A 22,568-nucleotide genomic window follows, 5' to 3' on the forward strand; every position below is an offset into this window, starting at 1 on the left:
AAGGACCATAATGACAAACACTCGAACACACCAGCTCTTTCTCTCACCTCTTCATCTTTACACTCTGCCACCCCGCTCTTTGTTTATTTCAAGTGCAATCATTTCCTTCAGCACAATCATTACAGTCAAAACGAAGTCTTTTGTCATTAGATGTGTGATATAAATGTGTTAGGGACCTCGCCAGTTTGACTTGATCAAAAAAGTCGGCTTCAGAATCAGTGTAGCAACTTTACTCTTCCTTCAACTTAAAAAAGGTTTTAAAGATATGTACTTTGTACGTTGAGGTTACATTTTCTAAATAATAATTGTATCTGACCAATTGATTTATAGCATCCACATTCATATGCTGCGTCTCTGAACTGAAATGTAGTGTTTTTCTCTCTCTGGGTTAAATTAATTCTTTGAAAATGAGCTCTGCCCTGCAGTGTTTTGGCATGAACTAGATGGGAAAATGGGACATGTGTGAGAGAGACCGAAAGGCAGAGACTCCAAAAAGCCTCTGTGACACATTCACCTGTTCCCCAGAGCTGTTTTCCCATGGCCCACAACAGTGTCCCGCCTGACCTGATAGAAACCCCGGAGAAAGCCCCTGAATGACATCATACACACAAACACATCCTGCAACAGACTTATTGTCACAAAGATCTCCTTTATTCCAGCAACTTCGTCTTCATTTTTGATATTTGTTTTGTGTTTGTTATTGTGAAAAGAATCTGGCCCACTTAAATAAAATTTTCTTTAGTCCAAGATTCTATTTTTTGTTTTTTATTGTTGTGTTTGTGTATTGGAGACGATATACCTGAATATCAAAGTACTGAGAGATGTTCTTACACATGATAAGATTAGAAACCTGCACTTAATCACTGCCTTATTGTGTGAATTCAGTAAGACACCTGAAACTGAATGTGTGCAAAGGGAATGTTCGTAGGGGGAGTGTGATATATGAGCCGGCATTAGGTTACTTGTTAATATGATTGCAATATTTAGAACCTCATTTACTTCATTTGGATTGTTGATGTTAAATAGAAAATGATCGAAATTACTCTGCTGACTTGTGGTGCCTTAAGTATAGTTTGGAGGCCAAGTATTTCATAATACTTATCACATAAGTTCAATGTGAAATGCAAAAAGAGCTCTATTTGTATGGAAGCCTCACTACAATATTAATATTAAGCTGGTGTCCACTTGAATTGATGTAGCTGCAAATAGGTACCCTGAGCTATATTAGGAGATGTGCACTTTCTGTTGAACTGAAATTTAGGTATGACATGACAGCATATAAGAAAACACACAGCAAATATTGTTACTATGGAAATAGCATATAATATAAGAATATTTATTCAATTAAGTGCGAAACAGTAAAATATTTACAACAGTACAATATGACAAAAACTGTGACACCAAATGAACAAGTACCTGAAAGACCTCAAATAAATAAGTTAAATACAGTACAGCTGCTAGTGACTGACAACAAAACCAAGAAAACAGTGAAACAAAAACAGTGCTGAAAAAATATAAAAAGGACGAGACATTATCAAAATAAATATTAAATACAGATATAAATAAATGCATTGGGTTTTCTTATGGCAAGGGGGACATTGGCTGTAGGCCTCAGTGCACAATTTAGGTTATGACTTGTTCAATTTCTTTTGATATGCAGACATGCACATCTAACAAAGTCCCTTTTGTTCATTTTCTTCACTTGAAACATCTGTGTAATGCTTTAGTGCGGATATCTGATTTGGTCAAATAATCTTTAGTCACTCCAACAACTGAGGGGGCAACTTCTTCAGAAATAATTAAAATCAAAATGAAATATAATCATAGCAAAAAATAATAAATAAAATATTAAAAGTTATGGGTGCGTGTGTGTATCAGGTAGATTGAGTTGAGGTGGTGAGTCTCTCTGAGCGTTCACTGCTCTCCCAGAGTACTAGACAACATAATACAAACCATTTATCTATACCATCATTTTTACAGCATTTCATTCAAGAGCAGTGCTTCTCTCCCTGCCAATTTCACACCAGAGTCAATCACTGGGCCTCTTAACTGTTCACGGTCACATTTCAGATGCTGCCCATCTGAGAGGCGACCAGATGAGACGGAGTGTAGGGGTCAAAGGCCATGTCCAGGGGCAGCTCATAGCGTGAAGCTTGAAAAAGTGGGTGGCCCTGAGGCCCTCCTGGTAGGTTGCCAGTCGTGGAAGTGGGGTAATGGTGGGACGAGAGGTAGTGGGTATGGTGGCCAGGGTGGGATGTGTAGTTCCTCTCTGACTCACGGGGAGAGGGCTCCTGCTTCAGGGCAAAGTTGCCGCTGATGCTCAGGGGGGGAGTGAGGGGTCCATCGTATGGTGGAGTGCCACTGCTGCACTCGTTCGGGGAGGGGTTGTCATATACAGGCCCCTTGAATCCCTTCATATGGAGGAGGTGGGAAGCCTCCAGGGAGCCATAGGGGGGGCTGGGAAGGCCTGGAGACGGGTAGCTGAGGGGATGGCTAGCCTGACCCCCCACACCACCCACCCCCGGGCCGCCACACTTATCGTCCATCTTAGTGAGCATCATTGGACTGGGCCCCAGCTGCAAGCAGCCGGCCACGAGGTTACTGGTGGGCTGAGACAGACCTTTACACATCATCTCCACAAAGCCATGACTCTCAGGGGACTGGCCACTCTCAAGCGACTCCGACAGAGCCCAGATGTAGTTGCGAGCCAGCCTTAGAGTCTCAATCTTTGACAGCTTCTGTGTCTTGGAGAAGCAGGGCATCACTGTGCGCAGATTTTCCAGGGCATCGTTCAGCCCGTGCATACGTGAACGTTCTCTGGCGTTAGCTTTGACTCGCCTGGTACGACACCTCTCTTTTCTTGCTTTGGTCATCTTCTTCTTCTTAGGGCCTCTCCTTTTGGGAGCCTGTTCTCCATTTGGTCCAATCTCCTGCTCCTCATCCTCCTCCTCCTCCTCTTCTTCCTCCATATCCTCACTGCCCAGTTCTGTGCAGGAGCGGATTCGCCCACCTACAGTGAGGCCATGGCTTTCTTCTCCATCCTGAGAGCTGCCGTCATCCTCCTCCTCCAGCCAGCCGAGGGAGCTCACCAGCTCACTCACATCCCCACTCTTTCCAAATTGTTTGGTCATCATTTTGATCTGAAAAAACAGCACAAAAAGTTGGTCAACCTCAAGTGTGTAATATCTTATGAAATGTAAATACATGATGCTTAAAATGCATATGTAATGATAATATTTTGTATTGTGATGGAACAGGAACAAGAAGCAGTGCCTGACATAGTGACTGGCAACTCTTGTCCAATGAATAACAGAATGAGTGCTGTCATTTCAACACTGAATTCTGAGCAGCTCACTCCTCTTTTCAAGATCTGGTGGCAACATACCAAAGCCCCATAATTATCTCAAATGTATCATAGTGTGATATTCTGATATTAATGAATAGATATCTGTTTATAAGAATAAATGCCCCCCTGCTGTTATACTGTAGTCGCTACAGATTTGTATCTCTAGAGACCCTGTCAATCTGGGACACAACGGGATTTACTCACCATAAAGCTCAAAGATTATAGAGGCAACATACAAGTCAACACACATGGTTTTCTTAACATCTTGAAGAATAATGTAATAATAATGCATACAGCCCAAACGTTAGAAGAAATAAAAGGAATAGATTGTTTTTTTATGTCCACGAACAGATTATTTTCTATTGTTTTGAAAGAAAAAAACTGCCCTAGTTAATTATTGTGCATTAATGCGTAAAAGTAGGACAAATTACTGTAATTTATGAAATCAGAACTTTAGACAATTGTGTCTAGACGTTATGCTACTAAACATAATTAGGCTAACACACAGCAAATATAAGACTTTTATTTCAGTTTATTAAGGACAGCATAAATGCATGAGGTAAATTTAGTAGCAAGACTTTGATCACTAATAAGATCAATTTGGGACCTTTTTCTTTATACTGAACTGATGATGAACAAATGTGTAAACTCACCTGTTAGTATTTACCGCTCGCTCTGTGCAAAATAAAAGAAACACTGGTCTACTTAAAAAAGATCAGCAGCTGAGTGATTTGTCCAGAGTAATTGCGTTTCTCTCTTCGCACATCCGCTAGTGTCCCAGACTCCTCTGCTTTCTCAGATAACCATGAGTGCGCGTGGAACTTTCATCTACAAATGACACGACCGGTCTAATATCGTGGCCTATAGCCGGGTAAGCCCCTCCCCTAGGCGCCCTGCCCACTACTAACTCAGCCAAACGCGCGTGGCGGGCTCGTGGCCAGAAATTTAATCCAGCAAATGAGTGAGCGACAGAGAGAGTGCGCGCCCGTGTGCACGTGTAGACAGAGTTGTATTAGTAAAGAATGAGTTCCTGAAACACACATTGGACAACACTTAACTTAATAAATGATGAGTAAAAGAGTATTTCTTTCATTGGAGCCTAGGCCTACAGTAGGCTACAAACGCACATCTACTCATGGGACAGATTATTTGCCCAACATCGCACAAACGCCAACTTGCTTAGCTTCATCTCACAAAAAATCACACATATTTAGGCTACACTATGTAACCGGTTAAGAAGTTTAGCTGAGTCGCTGCACACGTGTTTGGACGCAATTTTAGCGAAAAGCAGAAATGAGGGACAGTATTTACTCACAGCCCTTGCACAGTACTTGAATTAAATATGTTCCCCCATGCGTTATTAGCCAATGCATCTCCACGCTTGGAAATGTAGCACTAACCCCCAAAATCCCATATTCTGTTTTAAGTCCATAAATTAACCATCTTAATCGATTGTCCATCTCTTCATTAGTCGCGTGGATTTGGAATTTTCCACTTAATTAAACACAGTGTATGCCTGGTCTTCGCTGAGTAAAGAGACGCTCTTCCATGTGTGCGTATTTAAGTGATGTTGACAGCTTAGTGTGCAGAGAGCAGGTGTGTACGTTGTTCACCCACTTATTCAATTGTCTTCTTCCATTTTTAGCGTCATATTCTGTACCCAAGGGCGATCTGATTATTGAATCGATTGGAGCAATGATGAACAGACAGGTACTTTATAGGCTCAACAACTGACCCAGGCAGGGGACATTGTAAACACAGTTATTCCATATTTGCTATACTAGCCAGTCAATGATAAATAAGTTGTCATTACGGGATATGCTAATTCTCAATTTGTAGTTTATCTTTTTATTGTTTTTGTTGTATTATAAAAGTTAAGCATTTAACACAGACAATGAATGCAACGCAATCCGTAGGTCTTGAAACGACTATATAGCCTTTGTTGTTTATACACTAATTGTTTCTCAATATTGAGCATTTTCCCCAGTTTTGACAATAAATACCGCGGCATAATAAACGCCCGCCTGTCCTCGTGCGTGGCGAGCCGCCGCGCAGTGGGGGTCTATTGTCATCACTGCATTGACAGCCGGGGTCTCGCGAGCCGCACGTGCCCCCGCATTGATACCATTGTGCGCGCGATTGTGCACAGCTGTGTTCGAGACTTAGACTGAACTTTGCCAACTGCACTGTTGGTTCTCCGTGTTTCTGAGTGTGCAACGTATTTGCATGTCTGAGAAATAAGAGGTGGTCACGTGGCTAATCTGCAACATCGCGTAAAAACAGGCACTTATCCAACGATTAATTGAACGGACCCGAACAGATGGCTGGATATAGGAAGCGTTGGGGGTGGGGGGTGGGTGGGCATCTGTTGCTTGGATGCTCACGCGTCACCGCTTGTCCACGATGATGTCTCGTGCTGAAACAGCATTTATCCACCTCGCTAACGGCCCTAATCACTCCTGGTCAATGCACTGGCCATACAGGCATGTGGACAGAGAGAAAGAGGAGCCCTGCCGTTAGCGTGTGTGTGCGTGTGTGTGTGTGTGTGTGTGTGTGTGTGTGTGTGTGTGTGTGTGTGTTGCCCATGCGATGTGTACAGCAACAATTCTAATATGATGTGTCTAAAGGTCCCCAGGTATATGCACCTCACAACAGAGAACACACATGCACTACTTTCTGTCCCATGAGTGTGAGCATGGCCTCGACCACACCTGCAGCCTGCATGGGGAATTGGAATCTCGCAGTCTCCCACAATCCCCATTGGTTTCCCAAATGACTGACTGACTAACAGATAGGGAATTGCTTCCTGCTCCCATTTAAGCAGTAACATAGATAACCAGCCTTCTGGAAGAGGTCACGGTGGACACATCTGATCTGAACCAACTTTTGATGAGTTTGCATGATTTTAACCTGGGTATTCCAAAATATTTATCTAACAAATTCAAGTTCTTACAAAGTTATGCTGCCAATTACTAACTTAACATGTTCCTATGATATTTAATAGCCAATAAAAGATTCCTAAGAAAATGTTGCCGGTATTTTGTTTTGAGTTTTTGATGCTAAGACGGGCTAAGATGCATGTTCCTCTTTAGGCATGAGCTGTCCGAAATAAGTCTATGACCAAAAGAGTGGGCCTATAAGTCTTACATTAGCTATTTTAGTGCTGTTGTTGCTATTAATGGGGGTAACCTCCGTCCTTCCAAAAAACGCTGCCACAAGTGAGTTGTCTCTCACTCTGGTCCCCTGGGACTCAGAGTGGAATGGGAGGGATTCGTGTGCTGCGCTGACAGATGGGTCCTTGTTCCTGTCTTTTTCTTCATCTCTATCTCCCTCTCCCTCTTTCGCTAAAACACAGACACACTCACACACACCAAGACTGCACGAATACAATAGGAATTAAAGCTCTACACACATGCTCCCTGGACCGCTTCTGAAAGCTGAGCCCCTTGTAGTGATCATAAAAGATGGAGGGAGCGTGGATTTGCAAGAGGGGTTGGCGTGGTAAGGGGTGGGGGTCATGTGGCACGGGATGCTGAGAGAGATGACATTGTATTGTTGACAAACCAAAAATAAAAGTTGGTCATGTCAACCATTTTCCAAGTTTTGCCTGTAACAGAAAAGTTTTTTGATCAAGTCTATCTACAACATATGCATTTTACCTGACTGTTTTCAAGTTTTTCCATTTTATTGCTAAACTGTGTGTGTGTGTGTGTGTGTGTGTGTGTGTGTTAAGAAGTCCCAGGGCTCAGTTCTCTCCATTTGCTGCTCACTGAGGCTGAATATGGTTATAGCAGACTTTGCTGAGGGAGAGACTGACAGCTTACATGGTTGCACACAGGGGAACATCAATGGTCTAACACACACATTAACACACACAGACAGTTGATGATATTTTAACTTCAATTAAATATCTTGATGTTAACTGACTCTTACACCATTCTTTTTGTTTGTTTTTGTTTTTATTTTTCACTGCAAAACATATTTAAGTGAGATATTTCAGATAAGTCTAAATGTTGAATCCTTTTAAAAGTGAAAACTCAAGCCAATTCTTTTTACTCAATATAACGTTATCCGTTTTTCTCTATGATCAAACTATATTAATCATTAAGATCACAACATAGATTGAAGTTTACGGTGGCAGGTTTTCACTGTGCAATATGCAAGTCAAAACACGGGATTATATTCCTACCAAAGGAGATAAAGATAATCGAGTCTATCGTGCATCTTGTGTGTTCATGTGTAAAGATAGAATGTACATTGGTACATTTTCACTGAGCAATATACACAGAGACTCGATTGTCTTTTTCTCCTTTGGTAGGAATATAATCCCATGTTTTGACTTGACACCAGCATATACATTTTTTTGGCAAATGGCTTTCCATATCCATAAAACTAAGATGTCAACAACTTAGAGTTGTCTGGTTTACAAAGTGAGTCTTGATAAGATCTAGCCGAATCTCATCCAGGCAATATGAACAGATTTTGTGCATCTTATTCCTCTTCCTTTGGGCTAATGGATTTGGAAAACATTCCAATTGGGCAGAAATGTAGCTACAGAATGGGAATCAGGCCTGAGGGCAATTCTCACTAAGTGGGGAGAGAGCCACTAAACAAAGGTGCCTGTGGTTTCATATTCAGGATACTTTACAACCTCCGTCCCAGGACATCAACAGTGTTTTTGGGTGTGCTGTTAGAGGGGGCAGAAGAGGGGGAGGAGGATCCATCTGCCATGCTGCCTGTCCTCAGGGAGACGGGCATATCCCAAGGGTGTTTTGGAGAGAGAGGGGCTGAAAGGATTACACCCAACCACTAATCAACAACGGTAATCTGTGGGCCCCCGTGCAAAATCCCCACCGATCCAAATAACAATTTGGGACAGAAAAAAAAATCTCAGCGTACAGGGGCATCTAACTGATGTTGTACAACCTGACAAATCCAAGGACAAATCCAGGTGACTTTTAATTGGGAGACTCAACGGTGGAGGTGTGATTGGCAAAGAGCCATAGTGTCTCTGTGATCAGGTGCAAGTGTCCCACAAGTGGCCTCTGATTCCCAGTGTGACCATTATGCAAATACAAAAAAACTAGGCAAGCCTGCAACATAAATTAGTCTAACGGATAAAAGCACTTTCCTAATCGAATCAGATTGCAAAAGGTTTTTCTTGCATTTTTGGTGGACGTGACCCAAAATAACAAAATATTAGAAATTGTAAAAACATTTCATGAGTGTTTCACACGTTTATTTATTTGTCATTTCTTTACAGGAATCGGAAATTGCTATCATTTGTCTGTAGTCTTGAAGATGAACCTCCAACAGCTGATTTCATGTTGTCACAAGGTGAACCCTGCAGAAAAGTTTTCCCTGAGCCGTCCAAAGCATTTGAAACAGCAGGAACCTACACAAGGTGCAGCTGCTGAGTTATTGTCCTGGCAGGTCTTTCCATCTGATAAAAGAATAGCAGGGAATCAAGTTACCACTAGTTTCATGGTCCCTTGTCAGTATGGTTTTGATGTCTGGGGTCTGGGTGGGGTCTGGATCTGGTAGTGGTGGGTTTAAAGCTCCACAGAACTATAGAAGACGCTGCCTAATGATGGTGCCAGTCCTCCAGGGCATAGGGAACTGGAGCATCCTGGCCTGCACCACCTCTACCTCCTGCAGTATGCCCATTGGCTAGGCAGCCTCTAAGCCGCCTATCCCCATAGCCTCATTGTTTAGTGGGCCCAGCACTGTCAATATTAAGCCTGGCTAATGTGATCTAGAGGCAGCTGGAGCAGCCCCGATTATTACCATGACACAGCCGACTGAGGGGTGTAATATCATTAAAAATAAATCAGGTGGTTTGGAGATTTGCTGTAGCATGGGAGACTTTGAATGACATTAAAGTGGGAGAACTGCCATAATTTCATTAGTATAGGGCCCCTCAAAGGATCTCTTGAAACATTTCCTTTAAGTTGTAGTAATTGAATTTGCTTTCACAACACTGCACACAAAATTACAGAAAGGGAAAACGACGACGGTAATGTTTCCAATTAAGTGTCTAATAATTTAGAAAATTAATTTCAGACATGTTAAGAACTATGCAGACACCTGGATAGGATAATATTTCAATTTGCTAATTATGGCATGCTATATTGTAGGTAATCTATTTGAAAGCAGACATTTAGGATATTCCTATTGTTATTATTAGCCTCTTGTGGTGGATTATTGTTGCAAATGATGAGGAAAACGTGAGCCACTGCTAATCTTCTTAAACCGCTTGCCACTGAGCTGTCTGCTCGGCAGACTCATCAGCAATCAGCTGGCAATAGGCTGCAGGCTGACAGAATCTAATTACAATTTCAAAAATAAAATAATAAAAATCTATGTTTTAGTTTGTGTATGTATGTAGATAATCGGAATGACTTTCTAAGGGTGTCTTTTCTCTTAATTTTGCATGTTCGATCCGCTATTAAAGCGCCAGGAGTGCCGTTGGTCTCGCAGCAAGGGTCTTATGTCGCTATTGTTTTGACGCTCGACCCACATAAACGGTAATTTCAAGGCCCATTGAGCGCGCGATGGATTGTTCCCAAAATCCACTGAGGAGTGGGGAGCATTGATTATTGGAGGAACGGGTAGAGTGACGCCAGAAGTTGTAAATCTGTTTTCTCTGCAGTGACGTTAAATTCAATCATATAACATCGAAATAGGGCGTCACTCTTAAAGCCATAGATAGGCCTAGACCATTTACTGAAGTTAAGTATAAAAGTATCAGGCTACCATAGAAATATAGCCAACTTGAATAAGTCCTATATGGTCCTATACCAAAAGAAAAAGGACAGGTAGAAAAAAGGATTGTGCCGAATGGCCCATTTCTATTAATTATGCAGGTCATATTATACTATAGTATTATAATCGATACATAATAAGTTATGTGTTGCTTATATTTTGTATTATTATTTGAGTCTGCCAAATATGGTGGAGTAAAAAGTACAATATTTCCCGCTAAAATGTAGTGGTACAAAAGTATAAAGTCGCAGAAAATATAAATACTCAAGCAAAGTACAAGTACCTCAAAATTCTAGTTAAGTACATGAGTAAATGTAGCCTATTACTTTCAACCACTGGATGGATAGACAGAAATGCAATGCATCATCGTCGTTATTATCGTTACAAATACTGTTCTGTTTTAGTCACGGGATCTCTGTTGTATCAAACCATGCATGAGGAAGACCTGCAACTCAATTAAATAACGGATTTGTGTTTACTGAGTTGAAGCAAGTTGAAGCCAAGAGCGTGAGTGACCGCGTCTTCCTACTGTATAATAGGGACATCTAGTGGCACTATTTTGAACTACTGTCTCCTTTTGGCTGTGTCATGTTGTACATACTGTGCAGTGTTTCTGGATTTATATCACTGCTGCATTAATGTGTCTGTTGCATTTTACTGCTTAAGGTTGTGGGAAATTGAACTCCTTTATATACTGTTGAGCAGTTAAATCTACAGTGATACATTATATTCTAAAAGATCGTCATATATTTGTAGCGTCACCCTCTGGAAAAAAACATGTATCTCTAAAGAAATCAACTTTTCATGAGCTCAGAAAGCAGCTCTGTTTTCAGCTTTGTGACCGTGCATTTTACAGTGAATCCAAGAGGGGTTTTAATGGTTTATTTATCTTAAGAAGAAGCGAGATCTTCTCAACCAATAAAGGAACACCCCATCTTTCAGTTTATCAGACATAAACAAATTCAAAATCACCAAGAGATTGGAGATACATGGTTTTCAATGGACAGGAAGGGATATGAAAACAAAATGAACTGAAAAGTAAATAAGGCTGTCAGACAAATAGTGCAGTAAAAAGTACAATATTTGCCTCTGTGAGTAGAAGAAGAAAGTTGCATAAAATAGAAAATGCTCAAGCAAAGTACAAGTATTTACAATTCTAGTACAGTACTTGAATAAATGTAATGCATTCCACCACTGGGGAAATAAGAACTATTAGACTAATAGCATGTACAAAATACCCCATTACCAGTTGAAAATAAACCAAAATAATACATTCAAAAGTTTACTTAAACAAATCTTATATACTCATTATGCAGCAGAATGACACTGTCAGTGTTATATTAGTATACATATATGAATTATACATTGTTTAAGGTGCATTATGTAAACAGCATTGTAATGTTGCAACTTTAAAGGTGGAGCTTTTTTCATAAAAGTTTAGACTTTAATCAGACTGTAATTGTGGATCATACTTTAAAGATGATCCACATATATAATCATTCACATTTTAAATCTTAATCTGCAGAGTAATTATACAGCTGACAAATAAATATAGTGGAGTAAAAATAATAATTTACCTCTGGAATATAGTGAAGTGGAAGTATAACATAGCATAAAATGTAAATCCCCATGTCCATTAAAAGGTAGTTAATACAGTTGCTTAAATGTAAACAAAAATAATTTTTTTCTGTCATAAACAACATGCACATAACAGAACATTTTTAAAACAAGGTGGAAATGAGGAAAAAAAAAAAAAAAACATCTAGAGACAAAAACATCACATATTAGCTGCATGCTGATTTGTAATGAGACACAGAATATGACACTCCTTATAACATGTCTTCACAAGTCTGAACAGGCTATAGGCTAAAATCTTTCTATTGAGCGTGACAAAGAACCCCCCCCCACACACACACACACACACACACACACACACATTTCTGACCCAAATAAAAGCATGGGCTTGGAGTCATACAGCTGAGCCAACTTCTTTCTATATATCGAACCCCCTCTTCATACATTTGAGCTTTCATCTCTCCTCCTACGCTTTGCTTGACAAATTCACTCCCATGCTATTCTATACATCCACCTCTACCTCATCCAACTGCTCAGTCCCTGAGCATCATCGGCATCATCAACCTGCTTTTCTCCACTCCTCCCCACTGCTCCACACAATATGCACAACTGACACTTTGTTCATAGCTTGATACCTCCTCCCAGCAGCCACACCAGCAGCTGGTGCAGAGATTTTAAGTTTTTGGCTGCCCACGACGTTAGGAATGGCTCCGAAAAGAGAATCCTCCATTAAGAAGTCTCCTTCACCAGTGACCCAGCCCAGACTGGGTCCTCCTTACCCCTGCCTCCCTGTGGCTCCTGCGGATCCAAAACCCGCTCCAGAGCAGAAACCTAGGATGCTGCGTCCTTCGGATTCACCATTCGACCCCACTGCTTTGGAGGTGAGTGTAGACTACAGTAAGCTGTTTATGACAAAGCTAATGTGGGGCATTCATAAATTAGGACTATATTTAGAAATACCATGTACTATATATCTCATCTATGATTTCATGTACAGTGTTCAGTCATCTTTAGCAAGATGGTAAATCAAAATAGTAATTTGTTTGCCATTTAGTTCTGTAAAAATATGATGTGCTGATTAGTTGCTAAGTAGCTTTCGACGATATCGATGTTAGTAAACTGTCAGCCTCAATCTGGAATGAGACTGAATCTAAGCTAAGCAAAGAAATGGGGCACTGAAAGTGAATGTCAGTCAGTGACCTCCTTAGGGAGAAAGAGGCTGTTTTCTGTCACAGTTTGTGCTAGTTCTTCCTTCAAGAAGAAGATTCCAACAAATGAATGTGACCTACACACCTATTAATATTATCATTATTACAAGATGCAAAATAACAAGAGAAAATCACTAATTCAACTCAAAGTGAGGACATTTTTATTCTTCACTTGATTAATAATTTAGAGAGGTTTTACTTGCCCCACTTTTCAAAGCTAAAAACTGTCTGCAAAGAAAATGGACCTCCCCATGCTTCTGTCCTTTGACTGAAATAACAGTTTGTGAGATACATCCCATATATAACTTGACCAACCTGTGGCACTTTGTCTACTGTCATATTACAGATATAGTACAGTCTGTCTTTGTAGTGACACATGTGGCAATAAGGCATTGAGCCAAGAGAATGTGATTCTTTAAAAACGGTGTCCTTTATATTGTATACTCTGGAAATTAAGTAAATATTAAGTTGATACATTTAATTAGCAAATATAAAATATCAATAAATACAGGAATTTAGTGAACTAAGTAAGTACCATGACCAAATAATTAGTGTTAACATTACATAAGTCCAAGCTATTGGTGTTCTCAGGTAAAAGGCAGATCAATCAGACAAAACATACATGTAAAGATGTCTTGAAGAAACTCAAACTATACTGATGCCCACATTAGACTTTGTACTAATGTGCTTTATCTTTGTTCGTGCTTTAGCTTTGCTGCCATTCTCTAGTGCTTTAAGTGTTGCACTGTGTTGCTGTTACTACATGATTTTATGGAGCGAGACTGTCCCATTTAAGCCTGTGAGGATATGTGGGTCATGTTAAGACATCCGCTTCTGCTCACAGTGGGACCACGGACATGACAATAGGCCAGAGTTCCTGCTGGGCAAAGACAGTGCTTTAGCCAAGGCTGTGAAGAGATACGACATCAGTCCATGATCTCACAGGCCTAAAGGAATCCATCATTCCTGCATGACCGGACACTCATATCCTTATTGCAAAGCCTAGCAAAGTCATCCAGTGCAATCATGCATTACTTTACCCAAGTCAGATCAAAGTCAAACACACTACAAAGGGACAAAGATTCTTTAAAACATCTTTGAACTCATGTCATAATCAGAACACACATCACTTAACATTGGGTCCATTGACTCTCTGTCTACTTTGTAAGGTTAAGGGCAGGCTGCTTAAAAGTAATATACATTTAAGATCCCCCCTGAGATCAAATACTGTCTTTTGTGTCTGATGTGTTTTTTTAACAAAAAATGTGATCCTTGATAAAAGCTGTTAACCCCGAAACCATGAATATGCACTGGCCTATTGCTAAAGAGTGTACATACTTGACACACGATGTGACCTACTCACCGATTTCATTCTCTAGTTCACTCCGTATGTGCACTGGAGACTTCAAATATCCCATTAACACTAGTTGTGATGTCACAAAATCGTGCCTTGGATTTAAGATTAAGATTTAAGGTGAGCACAATAAGCAAAGCAACACGTATTTCTGAGAGGAGGGAGGCTTTAAATCCGTATTTAAGTCCGTTCATTATTAATGTAAAGGCATGCTGATCAGAATATGTGAAATCAAACAGTTAAAGTATACAGTTGCGTATTACATGTAGCCTGCCTGTCACCTCAATCATAACATGAATAGTTCAAGCAGCGTTAAGGCTTATAAATAATGTACTGCATATCATAAAACATACCTTGAGCTCTATTCCTATATATGGAGTCTAGTTGTTCGCTTCATGCGTTGACCTCGTGCGTCGTGCGTCATGACGCACTGCCGCTATAGTTTAGGTTTTCTCCTTCCCACCCAGCCCTTCTCTGAGAACCGTCACACATTCTTTGGTTTGCCGACTCCTCGGACACACCTCAGCCTACACAGCCATGGTGGGTTTTTCACCTTCCCTCGACTCGACTCGACTAACGTAGCAATTTATTTGTGTAATTAGCTTCTTGTCTCAAGACAATAGTTTAGCTTTTCATATATGATAAGTTGAGTTCGCATGTCGGAATTGGCTCGCGGGTTGCTAGCGGAAGTGCAACTTTTGAGAAGCTAACATTAGCTCGCTCGGTAGATGGATTAAAGTTAACATTCACACGACAATCTAATTAATATCGTCCGAATACCCGCGTGTATACTAACTGTTGCTGAATGTGCTATTGTTATGGAATGTGTTGTTTGAGTAAATCTAACTATCTGAAAAAATATGTGCAAACGCCTTTGAAGTTAACCTAAGCTAGCCTATTGCAGAGCAAAAGGAACCATAATCATGTAGCCCAATTTCTCTTTGAACAGTCTGACTTCTCGGAAGATCAAATCCTTGGTGAGTTTTGATTTCGTGTCGTGACACTTTGAAGATCTCTCTTGTTGTGCATGCTTTCATTCTTGCTTGGTTGAGATGACACTTTGCCCTGTATCTCCACTATCACCCTGCTCTATGCCCGCCTGTCATGTCGTTAGTTTGTAGGCTAAACTTTGGGTTTATCCTTCTTAATTTCTGTACTGTTTCATCACTTTCCACTTGCAACTGCTTGTCCTTTCCAGATTGAGTTTAACCTGGATCAGATTCATGGTAAGTCCGTGAAAAGGGGACCGCCTTAGCACAGACCTGATGGCTATCTCGATCGGAGTGTTTAGGGTGTGATCTGCATGTTACTTTGGGGTAAACCTACCGTTAACCTGTTTTCAACCGTCAAGTAGAGTCGCTTTGCACTGTTGTTTGGTCCGTCACAAGTCCGTCACATTTTTGCATACAACGTTATAATACTTTAACCGTGTGCTGCAGTGTTTTTGTATGTGGTCAATCATGCATTAGCGGTACATATATATAGCCAAAGCTCACATGTGTTACAAGTCAGTCCTGGTTGTGTCAGTTAGCCATAAACTTTGCCTGTTATCTTCCAGCGTGCCCTTTTTTGGTGCTGGATAAAGTGGTGCATGTTTTTGTCCTAGGGCTGGTTTGTTTAATCGCAGTTGACATAATAGGCTATGGCTACTCTCACTCTCCACCTACTTTGCTCCACTCCTCTATTACCAAATATGGTGTTGGGAAAAGTGCTCACACGCCAGAAGGGAAGAGTCACATTCCTCAGAACAGGAAGAAACAGTGCCTGAGCTTTTTGGGAAATAGCTTGCTTGTCCCATAACATTCGCTGCCTGGATATTGTGTAATCTGACTCCATGTCTCCCTGATTGCTATGTTTTAGCTAAGCTTATTGTTTGACTGTTGAGTCTAACTAGAATGCCTGATGTTGGATCAAAGCTGTGTTAATCAACCGTGTGATCATTGACAACATTACATTTGATAAAGCCTAGTTATTTCTTATTAATACATAGTAACTTGAGTGAAGGCGTTGGTACACAACAATTAACCTAAAACAATTAGTTTATTCGTTCAATATTTTGTTTATCAAGTGGAATGGTCAATTTAGTTGTTTACAGCGTTTCAATTGAGATTTTCCTGCTTTTTACATTTTCAATATCTTTTGTTTTTTGACCATTGGTCACACAAAATAAGCATTACGGTCTGAGGCAACTTTTTAATATTCTTTGAACATGAGTTTGCAGCGCTTACTGTAATCTAAGAGTTTGAAATGCACGTTTGAAGCTTTTATCTGCTGTTTATTTTTCTGCAGGAAATGTGTCTGCTTCTGTTTAGTCCTAAAACGGGGGAGCTTTACAATTTCCCTTCCATTAGCCATTATCCTAGAGTTTTATTTCTTTTTATATATCCATACCCGTTTGTTTTGGTTCTTTATTTAAGGCATGCTATACATATTTACCATTACAATTTTAAACCATTGCCATGATATTCCGACATATTTGATATCTTTTGAAACTAAATGCACAAGTGTTTGCATGTTCAAACTACAACATGTAGTGTGTTGCACTGGTGAAGTTGTTTCAACTTGTTTTTGTCCAGGTGTAGTGACAGTCATAGACAACCAGATGATGACTAACATGAATATGCAGTATTTGCTGAATTGAGGAAGTTAGAAAGGTGTTTAGCGAGCAAACTGTTCTTCAACGGTTGCACCACAGTCTACCATGCAACGCTTCTAGTAATGAGATGCATAAAATACTTCTTTGGTGCGTTTGAACAAAGCGTGAGTTTGGGTTTGCCCATAGATTTGTACAATGTATTAATACATCTTTTAGTGCCTACTAGAGTGGTATATGAAACATACGCAGGTTAGTCAGTGTAGTGCTGCGTGTCCTGTCTGCTCACTTTAAATGTAGGCCTACCGGCAGAAAACCAGATCATGTCAAAATCTTTGCTTTTCTTGTCTGCCTGTTGTCATTTATTGGCTTTTCTGATTTCATCTATTTCCAGGTCTCTTACTATCTCCATTTCATTCCTTCATAGCTGTCTGCTGATCTCTTCATGTTTTACAATAATTCGTATCCCTACCCTAACTCGTCCTGTGTCTGTGTTTCCTGCAGAGTTTAAGGAGGCATTCTTGCTGTTCGACAGGACAGGAGATGGAAAGATTAGCTTCAGCCAGTGTGGGGATGTCATGCGGGCCCTGGGACAGAACCCTGTCAATGCTGAGGTGCTCAAGGTCCTGGGCAACCCCAAGGCTGAGGGTGAGAGGAACCAAAATAAACCTCATGGGAGTTATCTCTTTTAATGTACATACATGATCAAACTGTCACTGCGCTTCTTATGATTTTAATCTTCCGCTGGCAATAGTGTGTTTTGCAGCTGGAGGCGAAGAGACTTTCCTCATTTGTTTATTTATTTTCACAGAGATGAACTGCAAGATGCTCGACTTTGAGCAGTTCCTGCCCATGTTCCAGGCCATCGCTAAGAATAAAGATCAGGGCTCCATGGAGGATTTTGTGGAGGGACTGCGTGTCTTTGACAAGGAGGGCAACGGCACAGTAATGGGAGCAGAGCTTCGTCACGTCCTCACCACGCTAGGCAAGTTGCATTTGTATCACCCTTGAACAGACAGCTGGAAGAGAAGACTCTTTAGATTTAATGTATACACACTATTTACATTTTTTCACTTGCACAAAAAATACTGTAATCCCCACAATGCATGGCGTCTATGCTAAATGTATTTGCTGAAAACGAAATTTACATGGTATCAAGAGTAACGTATTTGCATGTTATTAATTTGGCATAATCAGGTGTGCAAGTGTGTTTTTAGTGTTATCGTAGCTTTTACTTATCTTTTACTTACCTGTGTACTTATCTTTTATCACTTGTTCATTTTTAAATCATGGTAATGTCACCCATGTCATATGTATTAATGTTTTTCTTTTTCTTGTTCAGGTGAGAAAATGTCAGAGGAGGAAGTTGAGACGCTCTTGGCGGGACACGAAGATGCCAATGGCTGCATCAATTATGAAGGTGAGAGGGAAAGAAATACACAATGGGATACTTGTCATGATTTAGTTGATGGTGTGTGTGACAATCCTGTTGCCACATACCTGCTACTGTCAATGAAACCTCATCCCAGGCTTAGCAACGTGGTAATGAAACTACAGTCAGCACGTGCATTATACTGTGCCGTGTGTCCTCCTGCCCCCCTGAAAGATTATTTACATGCACTCTGTGTTTCACTGAGGACGGGGTTCTACACACACACACACACAGTGTGTATATATGTGAGCAGGAAGATGGCTTTCAAACACTGGCAGTCCGTTCACCTGTTGCCCCACTACAAATATCAGCTGCTCTGTTTCAATGATGTTAGGCTGGAAAAAAACCGTACATTCAGGCTGACATTCTTCTGTGGTGTTAAAAGCAGTCACCCAGGGAAAACACTGTCCTAGTTATCTGAAGGCAGTCATTGGAAGCACCTCTTTTAACTACTAAACTGTCACCACAGTAAGCTAATGCTTGATTTAGTCTTACGATGTGGGTATCCATCCTGTTTACTGTCCTTTATGCGTCTTTACACTTGTGGTTAATTGACTGCTGTAAGAGGCCGTGTATAACGGTGTGTTAACTGTTCTTCCTCCACAGCATTTGTCCGCCACATCATGTCAGGCTGAGGGCCGGTACGGGCATTTGGTATACCATGAGATTGCACCTCCAGGCTTTCCTGCATTTTAGTTGTTAAATAATCCTCTCCCATTACGCCACCCTAACGCTAATCGCCTGTAGTTTTGCTCTTCATAATTTGCGAACAGTGTGCTGTTGCAAAGTAGATTTGACCTGTAGGTGCCTGTGGGAAAGCCTTGTGGTCCCTCTCATGCTTAGTCCTGAGGCTTTGACCCATGTATAGCCTCCTGCTGTTCTGTCTCTCCTACAGCCGTCTGTCTTGGCCCGTGGCTGCCGCATGCCCCTCTGCATGTGTCTGAGACTCCCCTCAGTTTATAAGGGGATATGATGGACACACAGGGAAGTGACTGGTCTCATTCAGGGGAAAGCCTGGTGGCCACTGTCGCGTTATTTAAGCTGATGGGTGTGGATGTCACAAGGCAGCTCTTCTAATCTCATTTGCATGTAATTTATGCTATTTAAATAGGCTATTTCCTCTGTAGGTGTTAGAGGTGCTGCTCTTATCAAACAGATAAAATAGACCGTTCATTACATTGCAGACATTTTCTTTACATTTGAATATAGCCACCAGCTTTGGGAGAGTGGACCAGTCCCTTTTTTTTCTACTAACCAGAGAAATGCAATGAGTTGCTCTTGTGCTGATTATTTTCTCCTCTCTACTTATGGAAGCTGAATTTGTAGCTGGCCACTGTCTGACTGGACGTAGCTCCCTTGACCTTCTCCCCCTTTTCTCTGCTTCTCAACTAGAGGAAAGCATACAGCGAGGATGGCTTCTCTAACCAGCTCTTCTTGGATCGTAGACATGGCCATATGCTCTGGCTAAATAGGAAATAGAGATGATTATCTTACCTCTTTCTCTCAGTACCGTCTTCAACCCTTCTCTGCTGCGGGGGGGAACAGAATATGTGGGATCTGCCTCCAAAAGCAGCATCTCCCTCCCAGGATCTAGAGCACGACTCTCACACCTGTCTCTCTTCTTCTTTTACAGAACTGGTCAGGATGGTCATGAACGGGTGAAGACGAAGATCGTCCCAACTTTTTCTACCCTGTTCACATGTACCCTCTTTTTTTCAGATAGCTTTTACAACACCTGTCTCACCCAACCTTTTCCATGGATTGGTTTTCCACGTTCATTTGATTTAAGAAGTGCCTTTACATTCCCTACAAAGACCACAAATGGCTCTGGCTATTGCTGCCAGGTCCATTCACAAATGTGACCAACTTATATGCATTCAAGAGTCTTAATGCTTGCATTGTTTGCAATAACATTCCAAGATGCAGCACCTAAGATGAGATTAATTGATAATGATATACTGTAAATATTGATACTAGTGTCAATTTTGGATGGGACATTAATATATATGGTATACAGCTGTCAGCAACCTACTGTATCATTGGCTAAGAATTTCTTTGGCTGAGGAATGTGTTCCTCTAATCCTGCGGTAAACCGGTATATTCAAAACCATACTATCATGATGTAAAGTAACATTTCAAATGGGTTCCCATGTTTTTAATTCACCCCAATTTTGTTGCTGCATTTAAATAAATGTTTTTCCTGAAAACTAATTTGGGTGGTTTTGATATGATTTGTTTGATTTGATGGAATAAGGTGCGAGCTCTTTCACTGCGTTGTCTTTTTAGGTTTTGCACAATACGTTGATGCTTTTCCATCAACACAAGAGGGCAGTGTTGCTGCTGGAATCAGCTCGTCAGAAGGACCAGATTATTGTTCAGCGTATAGTATAAGAGGTATATCTTGATCTGCTCTTAATGCTTTGTTTTTGTTCGCTAAATAAATAATTTTAAGTAAATCATGAATGTAAGCTTCGGCGCTCAAGTCAATATTCTCTTTCATTATTTGTTTGAGACATTTTATGGTATCTCTTAATTGGTTACCATTGTTCAGGGACATTGCAAACCAAAAACATTTTTCGTGGCCACGCTGTACATTGTCCAAGGAATGATTCGGTGACGAAGCGCCAAGATATTGGCAGTAGAAGGCTGTTAGGTGGCTTTCTGACCTTTTTCTTCATTTTCCTCACAAGCAGCCACAACTATTTCCTCTCATTAGGCGCCACATCGTTTGGAGTGTGCAGCTCGTGTGTGTGTGGGGTACGGTTCAGGAGGGTGTCATAGTCCACTGCTGAATAGGTTGTCCACTAATTACTCGGTGTGTATGTGTGTGGTCGATGGAAGTCAAGGCTATTGATTATTTTAATCCTCCTATTTGTGAGTCTGTGATCCTCGTGGCTCTGCATTCGACAGGGGAATCGCTAATGGGCCTCAGCGCAGCCTGTCTCAGACCTCTCCCCGTCCAATTAACTTTCAACTGGAATCTGCCAGTAGAGAGAGCCGGGGGCTGGGCCCAGGCATGGCTCGGGCTACATCCCTCTGTCTCCGCTCAGGAGCAACAGATTCACCAAATCCTTTAAGTCAAGAATGCCGTCAGCTCTCTTCTCTAATTAGACACTTTACTTTTTGCCAGTAATCTAAGAGGTATTCAAGATTCATTTTCTTAAACATGGAGATGACGTCTCTCACTCTCTCTCCATTTTTTAAGGAACTGTTAAAGTGGCAATATTGGGATCCCTTGAATGAACTGGTGACATTAACTAGAAAACGATGCATAGTGTGGGCTTTTTCATCAACTGCCTGTAGTTTTGTATCTTTTAGTTTTATGTGTAATTTGAAATCACACCCACAGTTCTAATACTCGGTGTTCATCAGTTCTTTCATGCCAAGTGTAACAAAGTAGCGTTTATAGACCATTCATAAACGTAAAGACTAAATGTATTACAAATATTTAATTTAAATAAAGAGCTAATGGTGAGTTAATTAAATATACAATAACCTAGCTTGTATACGTATTGCCTTTCTTCTTTAATTTGAAAAAAAAATACACCTATAATACTGATTATTAGCAAAATATCAGAATAAGATGTTGGTTAATCTCTTTAAACCATTTATCAAAATATTACATTTTCATGGAAAAGAAATCCAAATATCCTCAGGCCCCAGCCTCTCAAATGTAAGGATTTGCTTGTTTTTTTCTCTAATGGTATTTAACTGAATGTCTTTGGGTTTGGGGCTGTTGGTCAGACAAAACAAGACATTTGAAAAAGTCATCTTAGACTCTGGGAAATTGTCATGGACATGGTTGAGTTTTTCTCTGACATTTAATAGACTAAAAAATAAACCGATTAATCAAGAAAATTAATCAATAATGAAAAGTCATTAATTTTAATCAATTAATTTAGGAAGTGATAAAGTAGTTTTTTTCACTTTGTGTGTGTGTGTGTGTGTGTGTGTGTGTATAGAAATATAGTTTCTCAAAGAGGCTGGATAAGTGTGTGTAAGAGAGCACGAGCACAGCATGACTTCCATAAAATCAGCGTGGGATTATCAGTAAATTGAGAGAAATGTACCAATATTATTTAAGGAAATGTTCACAAATTCCCTGGATTTATTTCTTATTAGTGGGCTCACCAACAAATGATCTTGGGTCAAAAGTCTAATAAACAATGTCAAGCCTCATCCATCAAACACTGAACCAATTTGGTTTGTTTGTACAATTGATGACTATATTCTAAGATTTAACTTGTAAACATCGGCTGGATTTTGTAGATCCTGGGTGTATTATGAGCAGAGAT

The 22,568-nt window shown here is 40.6% G+C and overlaps 2 protein-coding genes across 5 annotated transcripts; one reads left to right on the forward strand and one right to left on the reverse strand.

Moving 5' to 3' along the window:
• Positions 1-2,066: 2,066 nt before the first annotated feature.
• neurod4 (neuronal differentiation 4) lies at positions 2,067-6,114 on the reverse strand (the record flags this gene model as incomplete). The annotated part of the gene is made up of 2 exons (XM_079166831.1): positions 5,992-6,114; positions 2,067-3,140 (listed from the first exon to the last, which is right to left on the reverse strand). The coding sequence occupies exons 1-2, from the start codon at positions 6,010-6,012 to the stop codon at positions 2,067-2,069; spliced, it is 1,095 nt and encodes a 364-aa protein (XP_079022957.1). The 5' UTR covers positions 6,013-6,114.
• A 6,276-nt stretch (positions 6,115-12,390) lies between these two features.
• Positions 12,391-20,484, forward strand: LOC306710282 (myosin light polypeptide 6; the record flags this gene model as incomplete). 4 transcript variants are annotated; one of them, XM_079178719.1, is made up of 7 exons in its annotated part: positions 14,686-14,788; positions 15,198-15,225; positions 17,346-17,489; positions 17,653-17,826; positions 18,184-18,261; positions 18,880-18,914; positions 19,907-20,484. In XM_079178719.1, 6 exons carry the CDS (start codon positions 14,786-14,788, stop codon positions 18,906-18,908), a joined length of 456 nt encoding a protein of 151 aa, XP_079034845.1. In that variant the 3' UTR covers positions 18,909-18,914; positions 19,907-20,484. The 4 variants fall into 4 exon arrangements, with proteins under 4 accessions (XP_079034842.1, XP_079034843.1, XP_079034845.1 ...); XM_079178716.1 differs by lacking the exons at positions 14,686-14,788; positions 18,880-18,914 and adding an exon at positions 12,391-12,567; XM_079178717.1 differs by lacking the exons at positions 14,686-14,788; positions 15,198-15,225; positions 18,880-18,914 and adding exons at positions 12,391-12,567; positions 15,447-15,474.
• Between the last annotated feature and the right edge of the window lie 2,084 nt (positions 20,485-22,568).

Source organism: Pholis gunnellus, assembly GCF_910591455.1.
Source record: "Pholis gunnellus genome assembly, chromosome: 2".
Lineage (NCBI taxonomy): Eukaryota > Metazoa > Chordata > Actinopteri > Perciformes > Pholidae > Pholis > Pholis gunnellus.